The 22,117-nt window shown below is 41.0% G+C and overlaps 1 protein-coding gene across 1 annotated transcript in view; it reads left to right on the top strand.

Moving 5' to 3' along the window:
• LOC134360278 (protein sidekick-2-like) overlaps positions 1-22,117 on the top strand; it is a 983,228-nt gene that overhangs the window by 570,320 nt on the left and 390,791 nt on the right. The window contains exon 4 of the mRNA XM_063074455.1: positions 14,015-14,162. Within this exon, the coding sequence (XP_062930525.1) occupies positions 14,015-14,162 (148 nt within the window). The remainder of the gene's footprint in view (positions 1-14,014; positions 14,163-22,117) is intronic.

Below are 22,117 nucleotides of genomic sequence, written 5' to 3'. Positions count from 1 at the left end.
TCCCAACCATGGTCCTCACCTGGGGCCTCTGGAGAGGTAAAGTTGCGCAGAACCTTCACCAGGAGCACCTGACACAGGAGACATCCTTCCTGACCTCTGACTCCTGTCTTAGCACTTCAGTTTTTATAAATCTTAACACTCTCTCCCTCTTTCCTGCAAATGAGCTTTATTCTGTGTTACTGCTTCTCTCCACTGGGGAGAGCACGTCAAAGGATTGGGGCCCTTCCCTTGAGCAACGGTTCCAAGCTGAGCTGAATTCACTGGAAACCCCACTGTCGTGCATGTTTCTGGGAATGAAACTTTACTCCTCTAAAGTTTTCTCAAGCTGAATAAATGTGTTAAACCATCATCCACAGAGTTCTAGAGAGATACAGTACGGAACAAGGCCTTGACCCACTGAAGCCACACGGACCATCAACCACCCATTTCCACATGACCCACATGAATCCAGTATTCTTATTCTCCAAACATCCTCATCAGCTGTTCCCAGATTCTACCATTCGGCTACACCTTGGCAGCAACTGACATTCCAACCTGAATGTCTTTAGGATCTGGGAGGAAATCCATGCAGTCAAAGGAGAATATGTAAACTCCACACTACCAGCAACTGAGGTCAGGATTGAACCCAGAGCTCTGGTGCTGTGAAGCAGTGTCTCTACTGTCTCTGTCTCAATGCTTTCTTTTGGAGTACAGAACTCCAGTCTCCTACCCCAGTTTTATCTACTGCTTCCTCAGTGTATCTAAATGTGCTGTAATACTCTATCATACTTTTATTGCAAAATGATCAAAATGGATCAGAATAGTAGTCCACTGTGAGCAGTAAACATAAGCTTAAATGTATAGCCACATTGGATGGTACAACTAAAACTAACACTCTAAAACTTGGACTACCAAGAGACAGTACAGATGTTTACAGCCTGCATGTTGGAGTGGGGAGAAGGGAAATCAGGGACATTACACTCCTGCTTAATTACCCAAGTAATAAGAACCTAATCAGGCAGCAGCATTAATGAATAACGATAATGTGAAAATCACAGAAGATTTTGTACATTGTTTTAATTAGCTTAATTAACCACAGTCTATTTGACTAAAGTAGAATTGAGCACATTTACATCAAACTTCAGAATCATAAGAAGACTATTGAAGACATTATATCAATTATTATCATTTAGCACATTGCTTTTGTGTATTACACCATGGACTTTTTAGAAAGGTCCACGCATATAAATATTGCACTGGTATCGCACTTGCTGAAATTTATTGTTGCTCCTCTGTCCATCTATCAAATGGCCTTGGCCTCAAACATGGAGAAGGGTCATAAAGTCTACAACATGGAAACTGGCCTTTTAGTCCAACCAGCCCTTATTCGCCAAGATGTCCATCTAAGCTGGTTCCATTTGCCTAGGTTTTGCCCATATCCTGCTAAATCTTTCCTATCTGTGCACCTGTGCAACTACCTTGTAAAATTTGCATCGGCCTCAACCACTTTCTCTGGCAGCTCACTCCATGCTCACCACTGTCTGAGTGAAAAAGTTGCCCCTCAGATTCTTAATAAGTCTCTCTTCTCTCACCTTAAACTTGTGCCCTCCAGTTCTTGACCCTGTGAAAAAGATTGTGCATTCACCCTATCTCTGCCCTCATGATTTTATACACTTCTGTAAGTTTCCTACACTTCTGTTATTGTATACACACCTCATTCTCCTATGCTCTAACAAATAAAGCCTACCCTGCTCAATGTCGCCCTGTAATTCAGTCTGTTGAGTCCCAGTCAACATCCTCGTAAATCTTCTCTCTGCTCTTTTCAGCTTAGTGGCATCCTTCCTGTAGCAGGGTGACCAGATCTGAACAGAATAATCCCAATGTGGCCTCACCAACATCTTGTGCAACAGAACATAGCTTCCCAATTTCTATGCTCAATGCCCTGAGATTAGAAGTTGGGATATTAGCGCAATGCTTTACAGTGGGAGTGAAGACGGTTCAATTCCCGCCACTGTCTGAAAGGAGCTTGTACATTCTTCCCGCGATCACTTGGGCTCCCTTCCACATTCCAAGGATGTATGGGTTAGTAAGTTGGGGCCATGCTACATTGGTACTGGAGCACAGCAACTCTTGAATCTGCTGACTGTGTTGGTTATTGATGCAAACGATGCATTCCACTATATGTTTTGATGTTTCAATGTACTTGACAAATGAAGCTAATCTTTATTTGATGAAAGACAGTGTGCTAAAACCACCTTCTCCACCCTGTCAACCTGTGTCACTGCTTTGAGGGGGCTTTGTCCCTTTTATTTCTAGGTTCCTCCGAGCCATAATACTCTCCTGGAGCCTACCATTCACTTGGCGAGTCATACACTGAATTTTCTTCCTCACACCTAAATTGAATAAAACTTAATAGAAACATAGAAACATAGAAAACCTACAGCACAATACAGGCCTTTCGGCCCACAAAGCTGTGCCGAACAGGCCCTTACCTTAAAAATTACTGAGGGTTACCCATAGCCCTCTATTTTTCTAAGCTCCATGTACCTATCCAGGAGTCTCTTAAAAGACCCTATTGTATCCGCTTCCACCACTGTCACCAACCGCCCATTCCACATACTCACCACTCTCTGCGTTAAAAAAAACTTACCCTTGACATCTCCTCTGTACCTACTTCCAAGCACCTTAAAACTGTGCCCTCTCATGCTAGCCATTTCAGCCCTGGGAAAAGGCCTCCGACTATCCACACGATCAATGCCTCTCATCATCTTATACACCTCCATCTGGTCACATCTCATCCTCCGTCGCTCCAAGGAAAAAAGGCGGAGTTCACTCAACCTGTTCTCATAACGCATGCTCCTCAATCCAGGCAACATCCTTGTAAATCTCCTCTGCACCCTTTCTATGGTTTCCACATCCTTCCTATAATGAGGTGACCAGAACTGAGAGCAGTACTCCAAGTGTGGTCTGACCAAGGTCCTATATAGCTGCAACATTACCTCTCGGCTCTTAATCTCGGTCCCATGAATGATGAAGGCCATTGCACCGTATGCTTTCTTAACCACAGAGTCAACCTGCGCAGTAGCTTTGAATGTCCTATGGACTCGGACCCCAAGGTCCCTCTGATCCTCCACACTGCCAAGAGTCTTACCATTAATACTATATTCTACCATCATATTTGACCTACCAGAATGAACCTCCCCACACTTATCTGGGTTGAACTCCATCTGCCACTTGTCAGCCCAGTTTTGCATCCTATCAGTGTCCAGCTGTAACCTCTGACAGCCCTCCACACTATCCACAGCAGCCCCAACCCTTGTGTCATCACCAAATTTACTAACCCATCCCTCCAAATTGTCATTCAATTAAATTGTCATTCCTTAGCCTATTTATCCAACTGATCAAGATCCCACTGTATTTCTTAATGACCATCTTCACTGTCTAATGAGACCTCCTTTAGTGGTATTTATACATCCCAACCTTATCTTGGCTGCTGTCAGAGAGCTCAAGAAAACCATTTTCTTCCAGGTAGGGCTTCTTGCCTCTCATTTTGACAGTGGCTGCTCCCCCAACCTCACAGTTCTTTTTTACAAATGTAGTACTGATATTTAAATGACTTTGATTTGGGAAATGATATTTCACTGTACTTGCCGTATTTAGTTGGTTATCTGTCAAACATTCACTTACCTCTGTATGCATACAGTATATCCATCTTGGTAGTGGTTAGTGACTATTGTTCTGCATTTCCTGCAATATTAATTGAAAGGATGAAAACTGAATGCATCGTTCAGACATGAAATAGTTTCTCTAACTCACCTTGGTTTAAATGCCTTTTTTATACTTTTCCATTTGAAACAGCGGGTATCTTTACCATCATTAATGTTTTAAAATTCTGCTGGCAGGCATTTGGATTTTCTGTGAAAATAGTCTTTGATTCAACCCTTCTCTAGGTCAGTCAGGTCACTTTTCCCAGGACCACTTTTGTATCAGGCCAATCACTTGAGTATATAACCTCGACACTCTGAAGGAAGCTTGATAGTTAATTGCTTCCACTGAGTTTTTCAGTCATGCCCATGTTTGATAGGCACATCTCCCTCAAGATATATTTTGTGGCCAAATTAAACTTACAACCACACAGATAAATGGCTCTTTTAAAAATAGAGAATTATAGTCAAAGTTTCAGGGAACTTACACAAAACTAACATTAGTCATGTCAAGTCAAATCAAGTCAAGTCAAGTCACTTTTTATTGTCATTTCGACCATAACTGCTGGTACAGTACACAGTAAAAACAAGACGACCTTTTTCAGGACCATGGTGCTACATGAAACAATGCAAAAGCTACACTGAACTATGTAAAACAACACAAAAACTGCACTAGACTACAGACCTACCCAGGACTGCATAAAGTGCCCAAAACAGTGCAGGCATTACAATAGATAATAAAGAAGACAATAGGCACAGTAGAGGGCAGTAGGTTGGTGTCAGTCCAGGCTCTGGGTATTGAGGAGTCTGATGGCTTGAGCTAAGAAAGTGTTACATAGTCTGGTCGTGAGAGCCCAAATGCTTTGGTGCCTTTTGCCAGATGGCAGGAGGGAGAAGAGTTTGTATGAGGGGTGCATGGGGTCCTTCATAATGCTGTTTGCTTTACGGATGCAGCGTGTATTATTGAGTAACTTTGAATAGTTGTTAGAATAGTGAGCGTTCCCCAAGAGTATTTTGATATAATAGTATGCTGTTTGACCTCTGGAATTCCCCGCATTTGCCTTGAGGACAAATCAAATGTCAAACACAAAAGCCGTGTATGAGAAATGCTCCCTTTTATCAACTTGCATTTTGTTTAATTAAATCAAAACAAAATGTACTTTAGATTCTTCTTTCATTTCCTTGGGATAGCTAACCCCTGCATTTCTTCACACCCACCTAATGGTTATTTAGTTTAAATTGATATTGCTGGTTTTTCTTTTTTTTTTCACCCCAACTAAATTTTAACTTATCACTGTGGACGTGAAATAAACTCCCAGATGGTATGTTGTCTCCCAGGTGCCAGAGTCAGGAACATCTCCCACTGAGTCCACAGCATTCTTATAGGGAGAGGTTGAACATCCAGAAGTCATGGTACACATTGGTACCAATGACATAGGAAAGAAAAGGGATGAGGCCGTGAAGAGAAAATACAGGAAGCTGAGTAGGAAGCTAAAAAGCAGGACCTCAAGGGTAGAAATCTCTGCATTTCTGGCCTGTGTCACACACATTGAGGGTAAGAATAGGATGGCATAGCGAATGAATGTGTGACTGAAGAATTGGTGTAAGGGTGCAAACACAAGGAATTCTGCAGATGCTGGAAGTTCAAGCAACACACATCAAAGTTGCTGGTGAATGCAGCAGTCCAGGCAGCATCTCTAGGAAGAGGTACACTCGACGTTTCGGGCCGAGTCTGTAATTGGTGTAAGGGGCAGGGTTTCACATTTCTGGATCATTGGGATTTCTTTTGGGGAAGGTATGACCTGTACAAAAGGGACAGATTACACTTGAACTTGAGAGGGACTAATATCCTTGTGGGCAGGTTTGCTAGAGCTGCTGTGGAGAATGTAAACTATATTAGCAGGGAGATGGGAACCAGAGTGATAGGTTAGATGATGGAACGGTTGGTGTAAAGGAAGATACTATTTGTAGAAAGACTGTGAGGAAGGATAGGCCAAGGTAGGGTATAATGTAGTTAGTTGGATGTGTTGAAATGCATTTACTTTAATGCGAGAGGTTACTACAGGAAGTGAGAAAATAGATTTCTGCACCTTTTGCGACAATCTCTGTGTCCTTGTTGCCACAGGAATGGTCCCAGAAGAGTGGAGAAGGGCAAATGTTATTGTTCAAGAAAAGAATAGCGATAATCCTGGGAATTATGGACCAGTGAGTCTTCATCACTGGTGGGCAAAATATTGGAGAGGATTCTTAAAGAAAGGATTTATGAGCATTTGGAGAAACATAATCTGGTTAGGAATAGTCAGCACGGCTTTGTGAGGGGAAGGTCATGCCTCACAAGCCTGATAGAATTTTTCGAGGAAGTAACAAAACTAATTTTGAAGTTAAAGCAGTGGATGTGGTGTATATAGATTTTAGTAACACGTTTGACGAAGTTCTCCGTGACAGGTTCATTCAGAAAGTCAGGAGGCAGGGGATCCAGGAAAACCTGGCTGTATGGATTCAGAAGTGACTTGCCCACAGAATGCAGAGGGTGTAGTAGATAGAGCATATTCTGCCTGAAGGTTGGTGAGGGGTTACCAGTGATGTTCAGCAGAGATATGTTCTGGGACCCCTGCTCTTTGTGATTTTTATGAATGACTTGCTCAAGGAAGTGGAAGGTTGGATTAGTAAGTATGTAGATGACATGAAGGTTGAGGATGTTCTGGATAGTGGAGAAGGTTATCGTAGGTTTTAAAGGGACATAAATAGGATGTACTGGCGATCTTGGCTGAGATGTGGCAGATGGAGTTCAATCCAGAAAATTGTGAAGTGATACACTTTAGAAGGTTGAACTTGAAGGCAGAGTACAGGGTTATTGGCAGGATTCTTAGTAGTGTGGAGGAACAGGGCCATATCCACAGATCCTTCGAAGTCACAGTGCAAGTTGATGCCGCCTGAATCAAAGAACATGTCCTATGTAGATCATTTGAGTGAGCTAGTGCTTTTCTCTTGGAGCAAAGGCAGATGAAAGTTAACTTGATATAGAAGCATGGATAGAGTGGACAGCCAGCAACTTTTTCAAATATTCAAAGGTTCAAAGTAATTTTATTATCGAAGTCTGTATGTAGTATTCAAGCTTGAGATTCGTGTTCCCCACAGACAGCCTTAAAACAAAGAAAAACCATGGAACCTGTTCAAAGAAAGACATCAAACTACACACCCCCCAGCACCAATAAAAAACAACTCATGCAACGAGCAACAAAAAAAAATGAGTAATGAACATAGAATACACAGCACAAAATCAAAAGAGTCCAGGCATATTCAGTTCAGAAAATGCTGGTGAACGCAGCAGGTCAGGCAGCATCTATAGGAAGAGGTACCTCTCCCTATAGATGCTGCCGGGCCTGCTGCGTTCACCAGCATTTTTTGTGTGTGTTGCTTGAAATTCCAGCATCTTCAGATTTCTTCGTGTTTCTATATTCAGTTCAGCTCAGTTTTCATTATTTGCAGGCTGCCCCGATTCAAAAATTGCCCGAAATAGCAACAAAAAAAGGAGTGACCAGAAACCTAACATCACATAACGTGACCTACAGAGTCTAATCCACAAACTCTGTTGATTAAAACCTTGTTCTGGCACCATCCCCTGACAGTATCAAAGGAAAAGGAGATCATCAAACACAGACACCTTCATTTGAGAGCAGCGAGTGAAAGGGAGAGAGAGACCGTCACTTGGGGAAGTTCAGAACGAGGGGTCACAGTTTAAGGATAAAGGGGAAGCCTTTTAGGACTGAGATGAGGAAAAACTTCTTCACATAGGGAGTGGTGAATCTGTGGAATTCTCTGCCACAGGAAACAGTTGAGGCCAGTTCATTGGCTATATTTAAGAGGGAGTTAGATATGGCCCTTGTGGCTAAAGGGATCGGGGGTATGGAGAGAAGGCAGGTACAGGGTTCTGAGTTGGATGATCAGCTATGATCATTCTGAATGGTGGTGCAGGTTCAAAGGGCTGAATGGCCTACTCCTGCACCTATTTTCTATGCTTCTATGTCACGTGTAGACACCTTACTCTGGCAGCAATGGGCAAGAGGCCTGGATGACGTCACTGAACATCCGTCCACCTTCTGCACTTCCCTCAATGATTTCAATCTTCCTCGATGTTTTAGGCGGTGAGACCGCCGAGAAATGGAGTCGACCGTGGGCTCACGCCCTGTCTCTGAACTTCTTGGCCTTGAGGCCACACGCTTTGCTCAAAGCCTCACAGAATCCTTTCGCAAACAACAGAGCAGCAGATTGCTCAATCAGCCTGAAAACACACCACAAAAATGTAGTTCACAGGCTCCAACAGTGGCAGAACCACATTTGAAAGAAAAAGTAGTTGCTTCATGAACTGCCTGGAGGATGTCGCCCTTGGTTGTGTTGTTCACTTGCGTCATCTTCTCAGGGTGGAAATGGCTAATAAGGGAGAGCATAATTTTAAGGTGCTTGAAGAAAGGTATAGGGAATGTCAAAGGTAGGTTTTTTACACAGGGACTAATGAGGGTGTGGAACACACTGCCGAGAGTGATTGTGGAGGCAGGTACTTTCGGGGCATTTATGAGACTCTTAGGGAGACACCTGGTAGAAGGAAGGGAGGAGAGCTATTTGGGAAGTAAAGGTGGGATTGATCTTAGGATATGTTAAAAAGGCATAGCAGTTCATACAACGCTGTGACACCTCAGTGTGTCAGAGTTTAGAGTTCAATTCTGATGTCATCTGTAAGGAATCTGTACATCCTCCCTGAGGAAAGTGAGGGTTTTCTCTGGGTGCTCTGGTTTCCTCTCACAGTTCAACGATACAGCCATTAGAGGGTTAATTAGTCATTGTAGATTGTTTCATGATTAAGCTAAAGTTAAATTGGAGAATGCTGGTGGCACAGCTCAAAGGGCCAGAAGGGCCTATTCCACACTGTATCTCTAAAGAAATGAAAATAAATAAATAAAAGGCTGACACAACATCATTGGCCACAGGGCCTGTACTGTGCTGTTTTGTTCTTAACACTAAAATATGATTTCTGCAGCTGATGGTGCTGCCAACAGTGTAGTAATATCATTGTCATTAGAATTTAAACCATAGGTTTTAACTTCAAAATGATTATCAGGTATCAAAATCGATCCTAAAATGTTGTTCCTTATTATCACAATGAGAGTGTAATTCTTTAGTTAATAAACAGTGTGCAGGAAATAACAAATGGTGATACACAAAATAGATGAACACACCTAATTTTAAAAACAATGTTACCTAAGTGTATAAAACAGAAAATAAGGGTGTTTAATATCCTCCCTTCATTCTGTGTTCAAGTGTTGTCAACCTGATTACTCAGTAATCTCATTGAGGATGCCATTTCTGAATGAGCATAAATGGTATGTGATTATTGAATCGTTGATTCTGAATGTGAAATGGACACAAAGCTGGCTGTTGTAACTGGAAACATCTGGAATTAATAGGTTAGCCATAACGCAGGCTCTTCTTTTCTGGCATTTGAGGTGACATACAGTGCTGTGAATGTGTTCTATAAGGCAGGAGTTGAAAGTAGTACATATCGTCCCATAATTAAGCAAGGTTCAACATTACAAGGGGATGATTCCCTCCAAACTCAAAAAGATGAGTTAGAATATTTGTTATATCAAATGGTATAGTAGTATAGTCATAGTCATACTTTATTGATCCTGGAAGAAATTGGTTTTCGTTACAGTTGCACCATAAATAATAGTAATAGAACCATAAATAGTTAAATAGTAATATGTAAATTATGCCAGTAAATTATGAAATAAGTCCAGGACCAGCCTATTGGCTCAGGGTGTCTGACCCTCCAAGGGAGGAGTTGTAAAGTTTGATGGCCACAGGCAGGAATGACTTCCTGTGACGCTCTGTGGAAAGACATCTTTGCCATAGAGGGAGTACAAAGAAGGTTCACCAGATTGATTCCTGGGATGGCAGGACTTTCATATGAAGAAAGACTGGATGAACTGGGCTTGTACTCGCTGGAATTTAGAAGATTGAGGGGGGATCTGATTGAAACGTATAAGATCCTAAAGGGATTGGACAGGCTAGATGCAGGAAGATTGTTCCCGATGTTGGGGAAGTCCAGAACGAGGGGTCACAGTTTGAGGATAGAGGGGAAGCCTTTTAGGACCGAGATTAGGAAAAACTTCTTCACACAGAGAGTGGTGAATCTGTGGAATTCTCTGCCACAGGAAACTGTTGAGGCCAGTTCATTGGCTATGTTTAAGAGGGAGTTAGATATGGCCCTTGTGGCTACAGGGGTCAGGGGGTATGGAGGGAAGGCTGGGGCGGGGTTCTGAGTTGGATGATCAGCCATGATCATAATAAATGGCGGTGCAGGCTCGAAGGGCCGAATGGCCTACTCCTGCACCTATTTTCTATGTTTCTGTGTTTCTATGTGTTGCATCTTGGTGGAATGAGTCTCTGGCTGAATGTACTCCTGTGCTCACCCAGTACAGTATGTAATGGATGGGAGACATTGACCAAGATGGCATGCAACTTGGACAGCATCCTCTTTTCAGACACCACCGTGAGAGAGTCCAGTTCCATCCCCACAACATCACTGGCCTTACGAATGAGCTTGTTGATTCTGTTGGTGTCTGCTACCCTCAGCCTGCTGCCCCAGCACACAACAGCAAACATGATAGCACTGACCACCACAGACTCATAGAACATCCTCAGCATTGTCCGGCAGATGTTAAAGGACCTCAGTCTCCTCAGGAAATAGAGACGGCTCTGTCCCTTCTTGTAGACAGCCTCAGTGTTCTTTGACCAGTCCAGTTTATTGTCAATTCGTATCCCCAGGTATTTGTAATCCTCCACCATGCCCACACTGACCCCCTGGATGGAAACAGGGGTCACCGGTACCTTAGCTCTCCTCAGGTCTACCACCAGCTCCTTAGTCTTTTTCGCATTAAGCTGCAGATAATTCTGCTCACACCATGTGACAAAGTTTCCTACCGTAGCCCTGTACTCAGCCTCATCTCCCTTGCTGATGCGTCCAACTATGGCAGAGTCATCCGAAAACTTCTGAAGATGACAAGACTCTGTGCAGTAGTTGAAGTCCGATGTGTAAATGATGAAGAGAAAGGGAGACAAGACAGTCCTCTGTGGAGCCCCAGTGCTGCTGATCACTCTGTCGGACACACAATGTTGCAAGCACGCGTACTGTGGTCTGCCAGCACATGTACTGGCAGGAATCAGTAGTTATCCTTTCAGGAATGAGTAGTTTTGCTGCTTGGAGACGAAAATAATTTCTTTCTTCTTAAGCTCCTGAAAGAGAAGCAATACAAAACGCTGGAGGAACTTAGCAGGTCAGGCAGCATCTATGGCAGCAAACATAAACACAAGAAATTCTGCAGATGCTATAAATCCAAAGCAACATGAAGGAGAATGAATATCCATTATGTTACCATGCAGTATCTGGTCAAGCTTACAACAGATTAGTTGCAGAATAATTTTTCCTACTGTGAACCAGCAATCTCCCAAAATCACTGACTTCTTGTTCCTCACAAGGCATTCTTCTGGCTTACCAGAGTGAAGTCAATAATCTGCAATCAACAGAGCTTTTACACTACAGAAAGAGTTCACTTATCTCACAGTGTCTTTGTTCCTCCTACCTAGCTACAAATCATCAACAATTTAGTAGCTTATTAGGGACTATTTTATACTCTAAGCGTCTGAAATTATTTTGTGATTACCTTTAATCTTCTCACAGCAGCATCCCACAAACAGCAGACATAGATTGCTTTCATCTTGTTATTCTGTGTAGAGCCTTTGGATTCAAACTCTGAAGTGGTAAGGGCAGTTGGAAATCCACTCTGCCATTCAGTTGTGAATTATGTTTGTGAATAAACGTTCCATGTTAAGAGACATCCAGTTTTATGGTCATAGAATGGTACAGCATAGAAATAGGACCTTCAACCGATCATATCTACAGTTGTGATCAACTGACTACCTCCACAAATCCCATTTATCTATTCTGTAACCTTCCATGCCTTAGAATGCACCTCTGAATACAAGTTAAATGTGAGACACACTGTCTCCATCACTAATTCTGACCCTGTGTTCCAGACTTCAATAATGGAAGAATGTAGTATTAATGGTAAGACCCTTGGCAGTGTGGAGGATCAAAGAGATCTTGGGGTCCGAGTCCATAGGACACTCAAAGCTGCTGCACAGATTGACTCTGTGGTTAAGAAAGCATACAGTGCATTGGCCTTCATCAATTTTGGGATTGAGTTTAGGAGCTGAGAGGTAATGTTGCAGCTATATAGGACCTTGGTCAGACCCCATTTGGAGTACTGTGCTCAGTTCTGGTCGCTTCACTATAGGAAGCATGTGGAAACCAAAGAAAGGGTGCAGAGGAGAAGTTGCCTGGATTGGGGAGCATTCCTTATGAGAATAGGTTGAATGAACTTGGCCTTTTTTCCTTGGAGCGATGGAGGATGAGAGGTGTCCTGACAGAGGTGTATAAGATGATGAGAGGCATTGATCGTGTGGATAGTCAGAGGCTTTTTCCCAGGGCTGAAATGGCTAGCACAAGAGGGCACAGTTTTAAGGTGCTTGGAAGTAGGTACAGAGGAGATGTTAGGGGTAAGTTTTTTACGCAGAGAGCAGTGAGTGCATGAAATGGGCTGCTGGCGACGTTGGTGGAGGCGAATACCATAGGGTCTTTTAAGAGACTCCTGGACAGCTCAGAAAAACAGAGGGCTATGGGTAACCCTAGGTAATTTCTAAGATAAGGACATGTTCAGTACAGCTTTGTGGGCTGAAGGGCCTATATTGTGCTGTAGGTTTTCTATGTTTCTACCCTCTTGGTGAAAAAGAACACTGCTGTAAGTGTTCTCTAAACTTCTCACCTCTTGCCCAAGTCCTATGATGTTTAATTTTTGACACTCCAGCTTTGGGGAACAGTTTCCTGCTACTTACCCATTGATGCCCCTCGTTATTTTGCTTCACCTCAATCAACGCCTGCCCCCAGCCTCGTCTTCTCCAAGGAAAACAAGTTGAGTTATCCGGTGTGTCTTCCGTAGATACAAGAGACTGCCAATGCTGGAATCCAGAGCAGCAAACAATCTACTGGAGAAGCTCACTGGATCGAGTTGTGCCTGTGGGAGGGAAGGAATTGTCAACAATTCAGCTCAGAACTTTGCTCCAGCAGATGCTGCTTGACCTGTTGCACTGCCCCACCATATTGTTTGTTGCTTCATGTAAAATTTACATCAATTCCCTCTGCATTTTTTTCAGGGTACATCAATAGCTACTTAGCAGAAATGTGCATGCTATTCTAACTGTGGCCTATACCATAAGACTCCAATGTGTTTTACTTTAATGAACTTACTTACATATGATGCCACCTTTAGGGATCTTTGGATATGTATACCAAGGTCCCTCTGCTCTCTATGATGCCCCAGGCCCAATCGTTCTTTTGTGTATGTTCTAATCTTACCAGTTTATCCAAAATGCAATTCTCAGCATTAAGTGACCTGGCCATTCAAACAACTCATTAATTATGTCCTGTAGCCCAAGACTACTCTTCTAACTATCAATAATACCACCAATTTTCATGTCATGTGTGAATTTATTAATCATTTATATTCACATCCATATTGATGTATATGTTTCTATGGTACATGACTGGTCACAAGCATCTAACTGCAAGGATAGCCCTCCACCGTCACCTATGTTTCCCCTTACCAAAACAATTTTGGATTCAGTTTGCTAACTTGACCTGGATCCCATGGGCTGTAATTTTTTTTTGACTGATCTCCCATGTGAGATCTTATCAAAGGTCTTAAGTCCATGTAGACTAGAGAGGAATGCTTGAAACTGGTACAAAGAAACAGAATGCTGGAAGGTCAAGCAGCATTTGTTGAGGCAAAATTGATGTTTCAAATTGAGATTCTGATATACAGTCTCAACCCAGAATATCACCTTACATTATTTTCCCCTCTGCAGATTAAAAATTGACCCGCTGAGTTCTTCCACCCTTCTGATTTTTGTTCCACTGCAGACCAACATCACTGCATTGGCCTCTTCAGTACCCTTGGTTACCTCCTCAAACTGTTCACTGGGTTTTTCAGACAAGATCTCCCCTTGATAAGGCTATGGTACCTTTGATTAATCTGTGCCTTGACAAACTTCAGTTAATCCAGTATCTCAGAATATTGTCCAATAACTTGTCAACCACTGACATGAGACTCATTAGTCTGTAATGACTTGGTTTGGGTTTGTCATTGATCCCTGCTACCCTTCTTGAATCAATGCAGTATATCTGAATTTGACTGGCTATAAATGTTGTTTCTTAGATATGGCAGACTTTGAGAGTGGCGAAAAACATCTGAGAGTCTCCCAAGGAAATGCTGCAGTTATCAGGGCACCAAGAATTTCCAGCTTCCCTCAACCCCAAGTTACATGGTTCAGAGATGGACGGAAAATCTCACCCAGCAGTCGAATGTAAGTTATAAAATATGTCTTTATTTTTTTTTTAAATTGATGTACAATGGTGCTATATTAAATAATGCATTTGTTATTTCTTTAAAGAAGGAGGGAGAATTTTTAGAAAAATTTTAGGCTCCTTTTCTTCAAATTTGTCTTTTCTTGTGTTTGAAATGCTGGGAGGATTTTAAGTGGTTAACCAGCCAGAATGATTGGGTAATAACTAGCAAGATGTAATCATTACCTAGACTATATACTTCAGCTTCATTTGTTGATGTTCATTTAACTCTCTCACCTCTTCACTGACAAAATCATGAAAGCTTGTTAATGATAATTTGTAATTGTTCAGTTTTCAAATTTAGTACTAATGAAGGAACACTTTTTACTTAATTACTTAAAAACAGCGGCTCTTTTTCACACTCCAAAGATTTAAGAAGAGAAGAAAACACTACTGTAAGACCAAATATTAATACTGTATAAAGTTAGTTTTGGTTAAGGGGCAATACCGGCCCAAAGAATTTGTGTTGATTTTACTTAGAAAACAATTTTGTAACAACATTATGGTTACTGATATTTGTAGTGGATAAGATGAATGTTTTGAGTCCTTAAAAGGACTTGGTAGAATAAGTGGTGTTAAACGCAGCACTATCACTTTCTCCCTAAATCATTGCATACTAAACTGTTTTTCTGCAAAAGAGCTAGATCTGTCTTTTGCACATTATTATCATCATTACCTGAGCTGAATAATTGCTGGAAAATCACAGTTCCAAATGACAGTGTTCAAAACTTATGCTGCTTTATTCGTTTCAGATGCATGTTAAATATTTGATCTGATAAATTCCTTTCCACTTATGCGTTTGAATTATGTTGCTTTTTATTTACTTTAGTCAGATGGCTGGTGTATTTTCTGCCAATATCTTAATGAGTTACATTCATAGTTTGATTTTTTTCTTCCATTTATGATCATAAGAAAATAATAGATTTTAATCATGAGGAATTGTGTAAATTTACATCACCAGCTTTTGAATATGTATAAACTTAAAATAGCCATACATTCAAATCTTAAACTTGTGCATGGAGTGCGTGTTTATATAATGAGTATAAACTTGGGTACAATATAGCAATTTGCATGTAGTTTATTATCCAGATACATTCATCATATCTGAAAGGAGAGCTATTGCTCCATCTCCATGGTAATTATACAGATTTCCCTGTAATCACCACTGCTTTCATTGGCTCTTTTTGGTTACTACTTCAGTAATTGTATCTGTATTTAATGCAGCAAAGCATCACAGAGTTTCCAGGTTACTCTTATAAATTCTGCTTACTGGATATGACCCCAAATCAACTTAAATCCACACTCAGATAATCGTCACTGTCAAAACAAGTAGTGAAAGAACTGAATCAGACTTAATGCTCGGAATTCCTTGATACAGTTTCCATCTACCTCTGTGCCTGTTTTGGGTGTCTCCTGCAGGGTGGAGGTGCTCTCAAATTTAGATACAGAAAATATGATGTGCTTGCAATTATGTGTGTGCACATGTACTCATTCCTTACTTTGAACCCAAACAATGTAGAATAAAGAGGGAAATACAAAACTGCTAGAATGCGTGCATCTGGTTTACCACCCATCCCTAATTAAACTGTGCGCAAGTATCTTATCCCTTATATTAATATAAATCATTTATAAATATAGATGGGCCAAGTGGCCTAATTCTGCTCTTAGGTCTCATGATCTTATAAACATAAATTTTCCTTTTTTGAAAAATAAGAGTGAATTAAATATTATAATTTACAAAATTAATTCATTCAGGTTTTATCGGTCATTTGGTTCTTCCCAAATGGACTGGAGTCATTGGCATGATCCACACACAAAATGCTGGAGGAACTCAGCAGGCCAGGCAGCATCTATGGAAAAGAGTACAGTCGATGTTTCGGGCCAAGACCCATCGGGTGAACAAAACATCGACTCTACTCTTTTCCATAGAAGCCGCCTGGCCTGCTGAGTTCCTCCAGCATTTGGATTAGATTATGAAGACTCGCAGTCCTCTTTTATTGTCATTTAGTAATGCATACATTAAGAAATGATACGATATTTCCTCCGGTGTGATATCACAAAACACAGGACAGACCAAGACTGAAAAAACTAACAAAACCACATAATTATAACGTATAGTTACAACAGTGCAACAATACCATAACTTGATGAAGAAGTCCATGAGTACAGTAAAAAGTTCAAAGTCTCTCAAATGTCCCACATCTCACGCAGACGGGAGAAGGAAGAAAAACTCTCCCTGCCATGCCCGATCACAGCCCGATTCTCGAGTCATCCGAAAACTTCGAGCCTCCGATCAGCTCTCTGACACCAAGTACTGAGCGCCATCTCTGTCCGAATGATTCGACCTCAATCTCGGTCACCAACAGCAGACAAAGCCGGGGATTTTGAGGCCTTCCCTCCGGAAGATTCCCGACTGCGCAGTAACAACAGCAGCGAACTGGCATTTCAGATATTTCTCCAGATGTTCCTCTGTGTTTTCACGTCTGTCTCCATCAAATCAGAATTGTCCACGGCCCCTATTTAACGAATACGATATCATTTTTCACTGGAGGGCTGCGCACACGCAGCGCACTTCTCTCTCTCCTCCCTTTGTGTGTGTTGCTTGGATTTCCAGCATCTGCAGATTTTCTCTTGTTTGTCATTGGCATGATGTCCACTTATGGACATGAAAGTGGTGTCACTGCTTGAGCTGAATCAAATATTTTTATGGTCTCTCCCTCCTATTGTCCCCTTGTGATTTGGATAAATTGTGGGTGGTTGTGTTCCGAGCCTTTTACAATTTAGTAATTCAACAAAGGTATAACTGTTCTGGGATGTGTTGTCAGTCTGTAGTTTAGTAAAAAGACTTAACCTGATCATCCTCGAAAGACTTGTTTCTTCAATGCTTCTTTGACATTTCTCACTTGATTGTTCAGTTGTGTCATTTGATGCTGGTTGATAAGGCAAAAGTGGTTTGTGCTTAATAGCATTTTGTTTTATAAAGCAGTCATACAGAAACAAATGAAACTGAGTTTGTTAATTTCAGGTTAGTGCTTATGGAAAGCCATGTCATGAAAAAGTAGACCCCTACTCTTTCTCCATATGTTCTAATGTTTTACTGGATCCAGAATGTTTTACCTCAATCTACTTCCACTGTTAAGAAGGCCCTTCTTGTAACCATAGTCAATGCCTGTCTTGGACCCATCAATAACACCTGTAACAAAGATAAAATATGTGGTTACTAGGAGTTGATGAGATGTTTTTCACTCTTAAATTCAGTTCTTAATAATTCCTTCCCAATTTGAGCACTATTTTTCACTCTCGTCAGTGAAAATACTGCAAGCTTAAATGATTTCTCTAGACTGTCATCCGGTTCATGGCTGAACTCAGCTGCTGATCTATAAGTTAAAGCAGCAGCCATAAGACTGTAAGGTATAGGAGCAGATAGGTCATTTGGCCTCATCGAGTCTGCTCTACCATTTCATTATGGCTGATCCAATTTTCCTCTCAGCCCCAATTTCCTGCCTTCCCCCCATATCCCTTCATGACCTGACCAATTGGGAAACTATCACCCTATGCCTTAAATATACATAAAGACTTGGCCTTGAATTCCACCACTCTCTGGCTAAAGAAATTCCTCCTCACGTCCATTCTAAAAAGATGTCCCTCTATTCTAAGAGTGTGTCCCTGGTCCTAGACTCTCCCGCCATAGGAAACATCCTCTCTACATCCACTCTAGCAAGGCCTTTCACCATTCGATAGGTTTCAATGAGGTCGCCCCTCATTCTTCTAATTCAAGTCAGTACAGGCCCAGAGCCATCAAGTACTCTTCATATGACAAGCCATTCAATCCTGGAATCATGTTTATGAACCTCCTTTGAACCCTCTCCAGTTTCAGCACATCCTTTCTAAGATATGGGGCCCAAACCTGCTGAGATTCGCCAGTGCTTTATAAAGTCTCAACATTTCATCCTTGCTTCTATATTCTGGTCCTCTTGAATTGAATGCAAACATTGCATTTGCCTTCCTCACCACAGTCTCAAGCTGCAAATTAACCTTCAAGGAATCTTGCATGAGGACTCCCACGTCCCTTTGCACCTCAGTTTTTTGTATTTTCTCTCCATTTAGAAAATAGTCTACCCTTTTATTTCTTCTACCAAAGTGCATGACCATACACTTCCCGACACTATATTCCATTTGCTATTTCCTTGCCCATTCTCCTAATCTGTCTAAGTCCTTCTGTAGCCTCTCATCTTCTTGAAGCTACATGCTCCTCCACTTATCTTCATATTTATCAGCAAACTTTGCAACAAAGCTATCAATTCCATCATCCAAGCAACACACACAAAATGCTGGAGGAACTCAACAGGACAGGCAGCATCTACAGAAAACAGTACAGTCAACATTTTGGGCCAAGACTCTTCAGCAGTCCTGCTGAAGGATCTCTCCCGAAACGTTGACTATACTCCAACATCTTCCCAACCACTGAGTTCATACTAACTGGCCTATAGTTATAATTTTCAACATGTGTTGTGTCATAGTGAAGTGACAGATATTTACTTCACATATCTCCCTTGTATAACGTATGCTAGTTTCTTGAGATAGTCCAAGGGAAAAGCAGTAATAGAATGCAGAATATGGTGTTGCATTTACAGAATAAGTGCAGTACAAGCAAGCCGTTATGAGGTCAAGAGTCCATCTTATCATACAGAAGGTCCATTCCATAGCAGAGCAGAATCTGGCCTTGAGCCCGGTGTTGCCAGCTTTGAGGGTTTTATATCTTCTGCCTGATGAGTGGTGGGTGAAGAGAAAATATCTGGAGGTGTCTTTGATTTTGTAGATGATTACCGAGGCAGTGAGTTGTGTAGGCAGAGACCATGAGGGGCTGCTGGTTTCCATTTATGTTTGAGTTGTGAACACAACTCTCTGCAGTTTCTTTCCATCTTGGGCAGAAGAGTTGCCGTACCAATCCATGGTGCATCCAAATTGGATATTTTCTATGACACATCTATAAAAATTAGTGAGGACCAGTGAGGTCATGATACACTTTTTTTTGATACCCTGATGCATGCATGGCAAAAGACAACTTTACAAGAATGAAGAGTATACTGACCAATACTCAACTAGGCATGACAACCCACCTCAAAGTACTGAAATGTTATGTTTATCCAGTTATGTTATATGGCTCAGAACGTTCGACAATATCTAGTAACATGAGGAAACGAATTGTAGCAGCAGAAGTGTGGTTTTTGAGGAGGATGCAAATAATATCATGGACGAAACGAATATCTAATGAGGATAGCGTGAACAGAGCAAACAAAAAAAGAGAAATAATGTATGAGATCATGAAAAGGCAACGTAACTTCATTGGACATGTGATTAGGAAAGAGGAGTTAAAATGCACGGTAATTATGGGAGAGATTGAAGGGAAGAAAGCAAGAGGAAGACAAAGACAAATGATGATGGAGACAGCAGCCAGAGAACTGGAAATGAATACCAATGAATTGATCCACTTGACCGGAAACAGGAGTGTGTGGGCCATGGCAGTCAAAGCTCAAACTGGGCATGGCACCTGATGATGATGATGATGATGATGATGCATGGGTGGCTAGTAAAACAAAGTAGTTCACTGTAGCACAGAGTATATGACAATAACAAACCAATGGCCAATTATGCCATTTGCTTCTTTTTGCTGAACTCCATTTATCACTGTTCTTTAGTGCTGATGTGCAAATGTTCTGGGTAGTGTTGCAAGATTTGGTAAACATCTTCTGTATTAATCCAAAAATTGACCTAATTTCTGCATTTTGACAGGTTGTCTTGCTTTCACTATTGCTTCTACTTTTCATTTACAATTCCTTTTGTTTTAGCCCTGTTTGGCCCAAGATAAAGTAATACTTTTTGTAAGAACCTGAGCATTTCCAATATTTATATATCTTCTTCTTTGATTGTTTCCACTAATGAAAAATTATTTTAATTGCCTTGCCAATAAACCAATTATTGTTCTATCTTGTTCATTGTACCACGAGCGATCTTTAGTGATGAATGAAGGTCGTACAGCGCACATCATCCCACCACTACTATTTTAATACAGTTACTTATTGGTAATAAAGTGTTGCTATTCTCCCTTATATCTGAAGTACATATAATTAATTCAAGAAAAATGTTCCTGATAACATGAGATATCTTGCAAACACAATTAATGCATTTGTGCTTTAATAGTACATTGAATTTTAATAATACTCACAGTTATTTAATCGATAAAAGCATAATTTTATTTGAATTCCTGGATACTTTAACATATGGTGTCAAACTCTGGTGGTCTTCAGCAAACAGAATTTTAATAAAGGCAGGTGGATTCTGGGCAAATTTAATTTTTGCTGAGTTGTGCCAATATTGTTAAGTCTTTATCAGTGGCGTACTCTGAACAGAGAAAAGAGACGCAACAACACAATGATGATTTTACATTAAAATTATCAGGCCGTTGCAGACATCTGTCTTTGTAGAGCTGTATAAAAAGACTCAGATGAACACTGCTTTTGCCACTGTCAGCTGATGCATTTAGGCCAAATTATCTATGTTTTATACTTGGTTTAGCATTAAAGCATTGCACTGATTTTTGTGTGTTTAGAATGCAGTTCTCAAATATTTACCAAAGATCATATCAGCTGCAGAAATTGACCGCTTAATGTACAGATCTGACAAATCTCTGAAAAGCACATTTTGCTTTCTCTTCCCCTCTCTCGATTCAATGATTCTGTTTTGTGTATTTTTATAACCAAGATTACAGTACAAATATTGTCCCAGTTTCTTGGCCTAAGGAAAGAGACAGAGTAGCTAGTCAGCAAAAAAGTAATTGCAAATCGGGGGTGGTGTTAACAATGAGAAGAATAGTCTTCTGTTACAGAATGACTTTGATCAGCTGGTAAATGGGGCAGAACGGTGGTTGATGAAATTTAATTATGACAAGTGAGAGGTGATGCATTTTGCAAGGTTTAATATGGGTAAGGCATACTCCTTGAATGGTAGGACCAAGGGGAGTACTGAGAAACACCTTGGCTCACAAGTTCATAGATCTCTAACGGTGACAGTGCAGGTAGCTACAGTCATGAGAATGGCATATGGAATGTAGTTTTCATTAGCAAGGACACATAATGAGAATCAGATTTATTATCAGTGACATGTTGTGAAATTCACAAACAAGTGAAAATCTGCAGATGCTGGAAATCCAAGCAACACACACAAAATGCTGAAAAAACTCAGCAGGCCAGGCAACATCCATTGAATATTCCCAGGAAAGAAATTTGTTGTTCTGCAGCATCTGTACAGTGCAATATCTAAAAATTACTGTAAGTTACCTTAAGAAAAATAAAAGTTATGGTATAAAAAGAGAGCAAAATACCGAGGCAGTTTTCAAGGACCATTCAGAAATCTAATGATGGAGGGGAAGAAACTGTCCCTAAAATATTGAGTATTATCAATTACGCTGAGCTGTAATCAATAAATGGCAAACTCATGTAGGTTTTGCTGTTGTTCAGAGGGGCCACCACCGAGTGGAGAACCAGTGAGATTGCATTACTGTCGACCTGTTTTGACAGTATGAAGAATTGCAGTGAGTCTAGGTCCTTGCTCAGGCAGGAATTACCCCCTGTTTCTCCTCCCGGACAGTAGAAATGAGAAGAGGGCATGTCCTGTATGGTGAGCATCCTTAATGATTCTTGAGGTACTGCTTTTGGGATGGAGACTGATGTCCAGGTTGGAGCTGGTTGATTCTACAATACTTTTTTTTTGATCATGTTCATTAGAACCACCGTACCAGGTGATGATGTAGCCATTCAGAATGCTGTTCACAATACATCTGTAGTAATTAGGTAGAGTCTTTGGTGACATATCAAATATTCTCAAACTGCAAATTTCTTCATGATTGACTCAATGC

Source organism: Mobula hypostoma, chromosome 22 (assembly GCF_963921235.1).
Source record: "Mobula hypostoma chromosome 22, sMobHyp1.1, whole genome shotgun sequence".
Classification (NCBI taxonomy): Eukaryota; Metazoa; Chordata; class Chondrichthyes; order Myliobatiformes; family Myliobatidae; genus Mobula; species Mobula hypostoma.
Note: the sequence above shows the minus strand (reverse complement) of the source record. Positions and strands in the feature narration are given on the sequence as shown.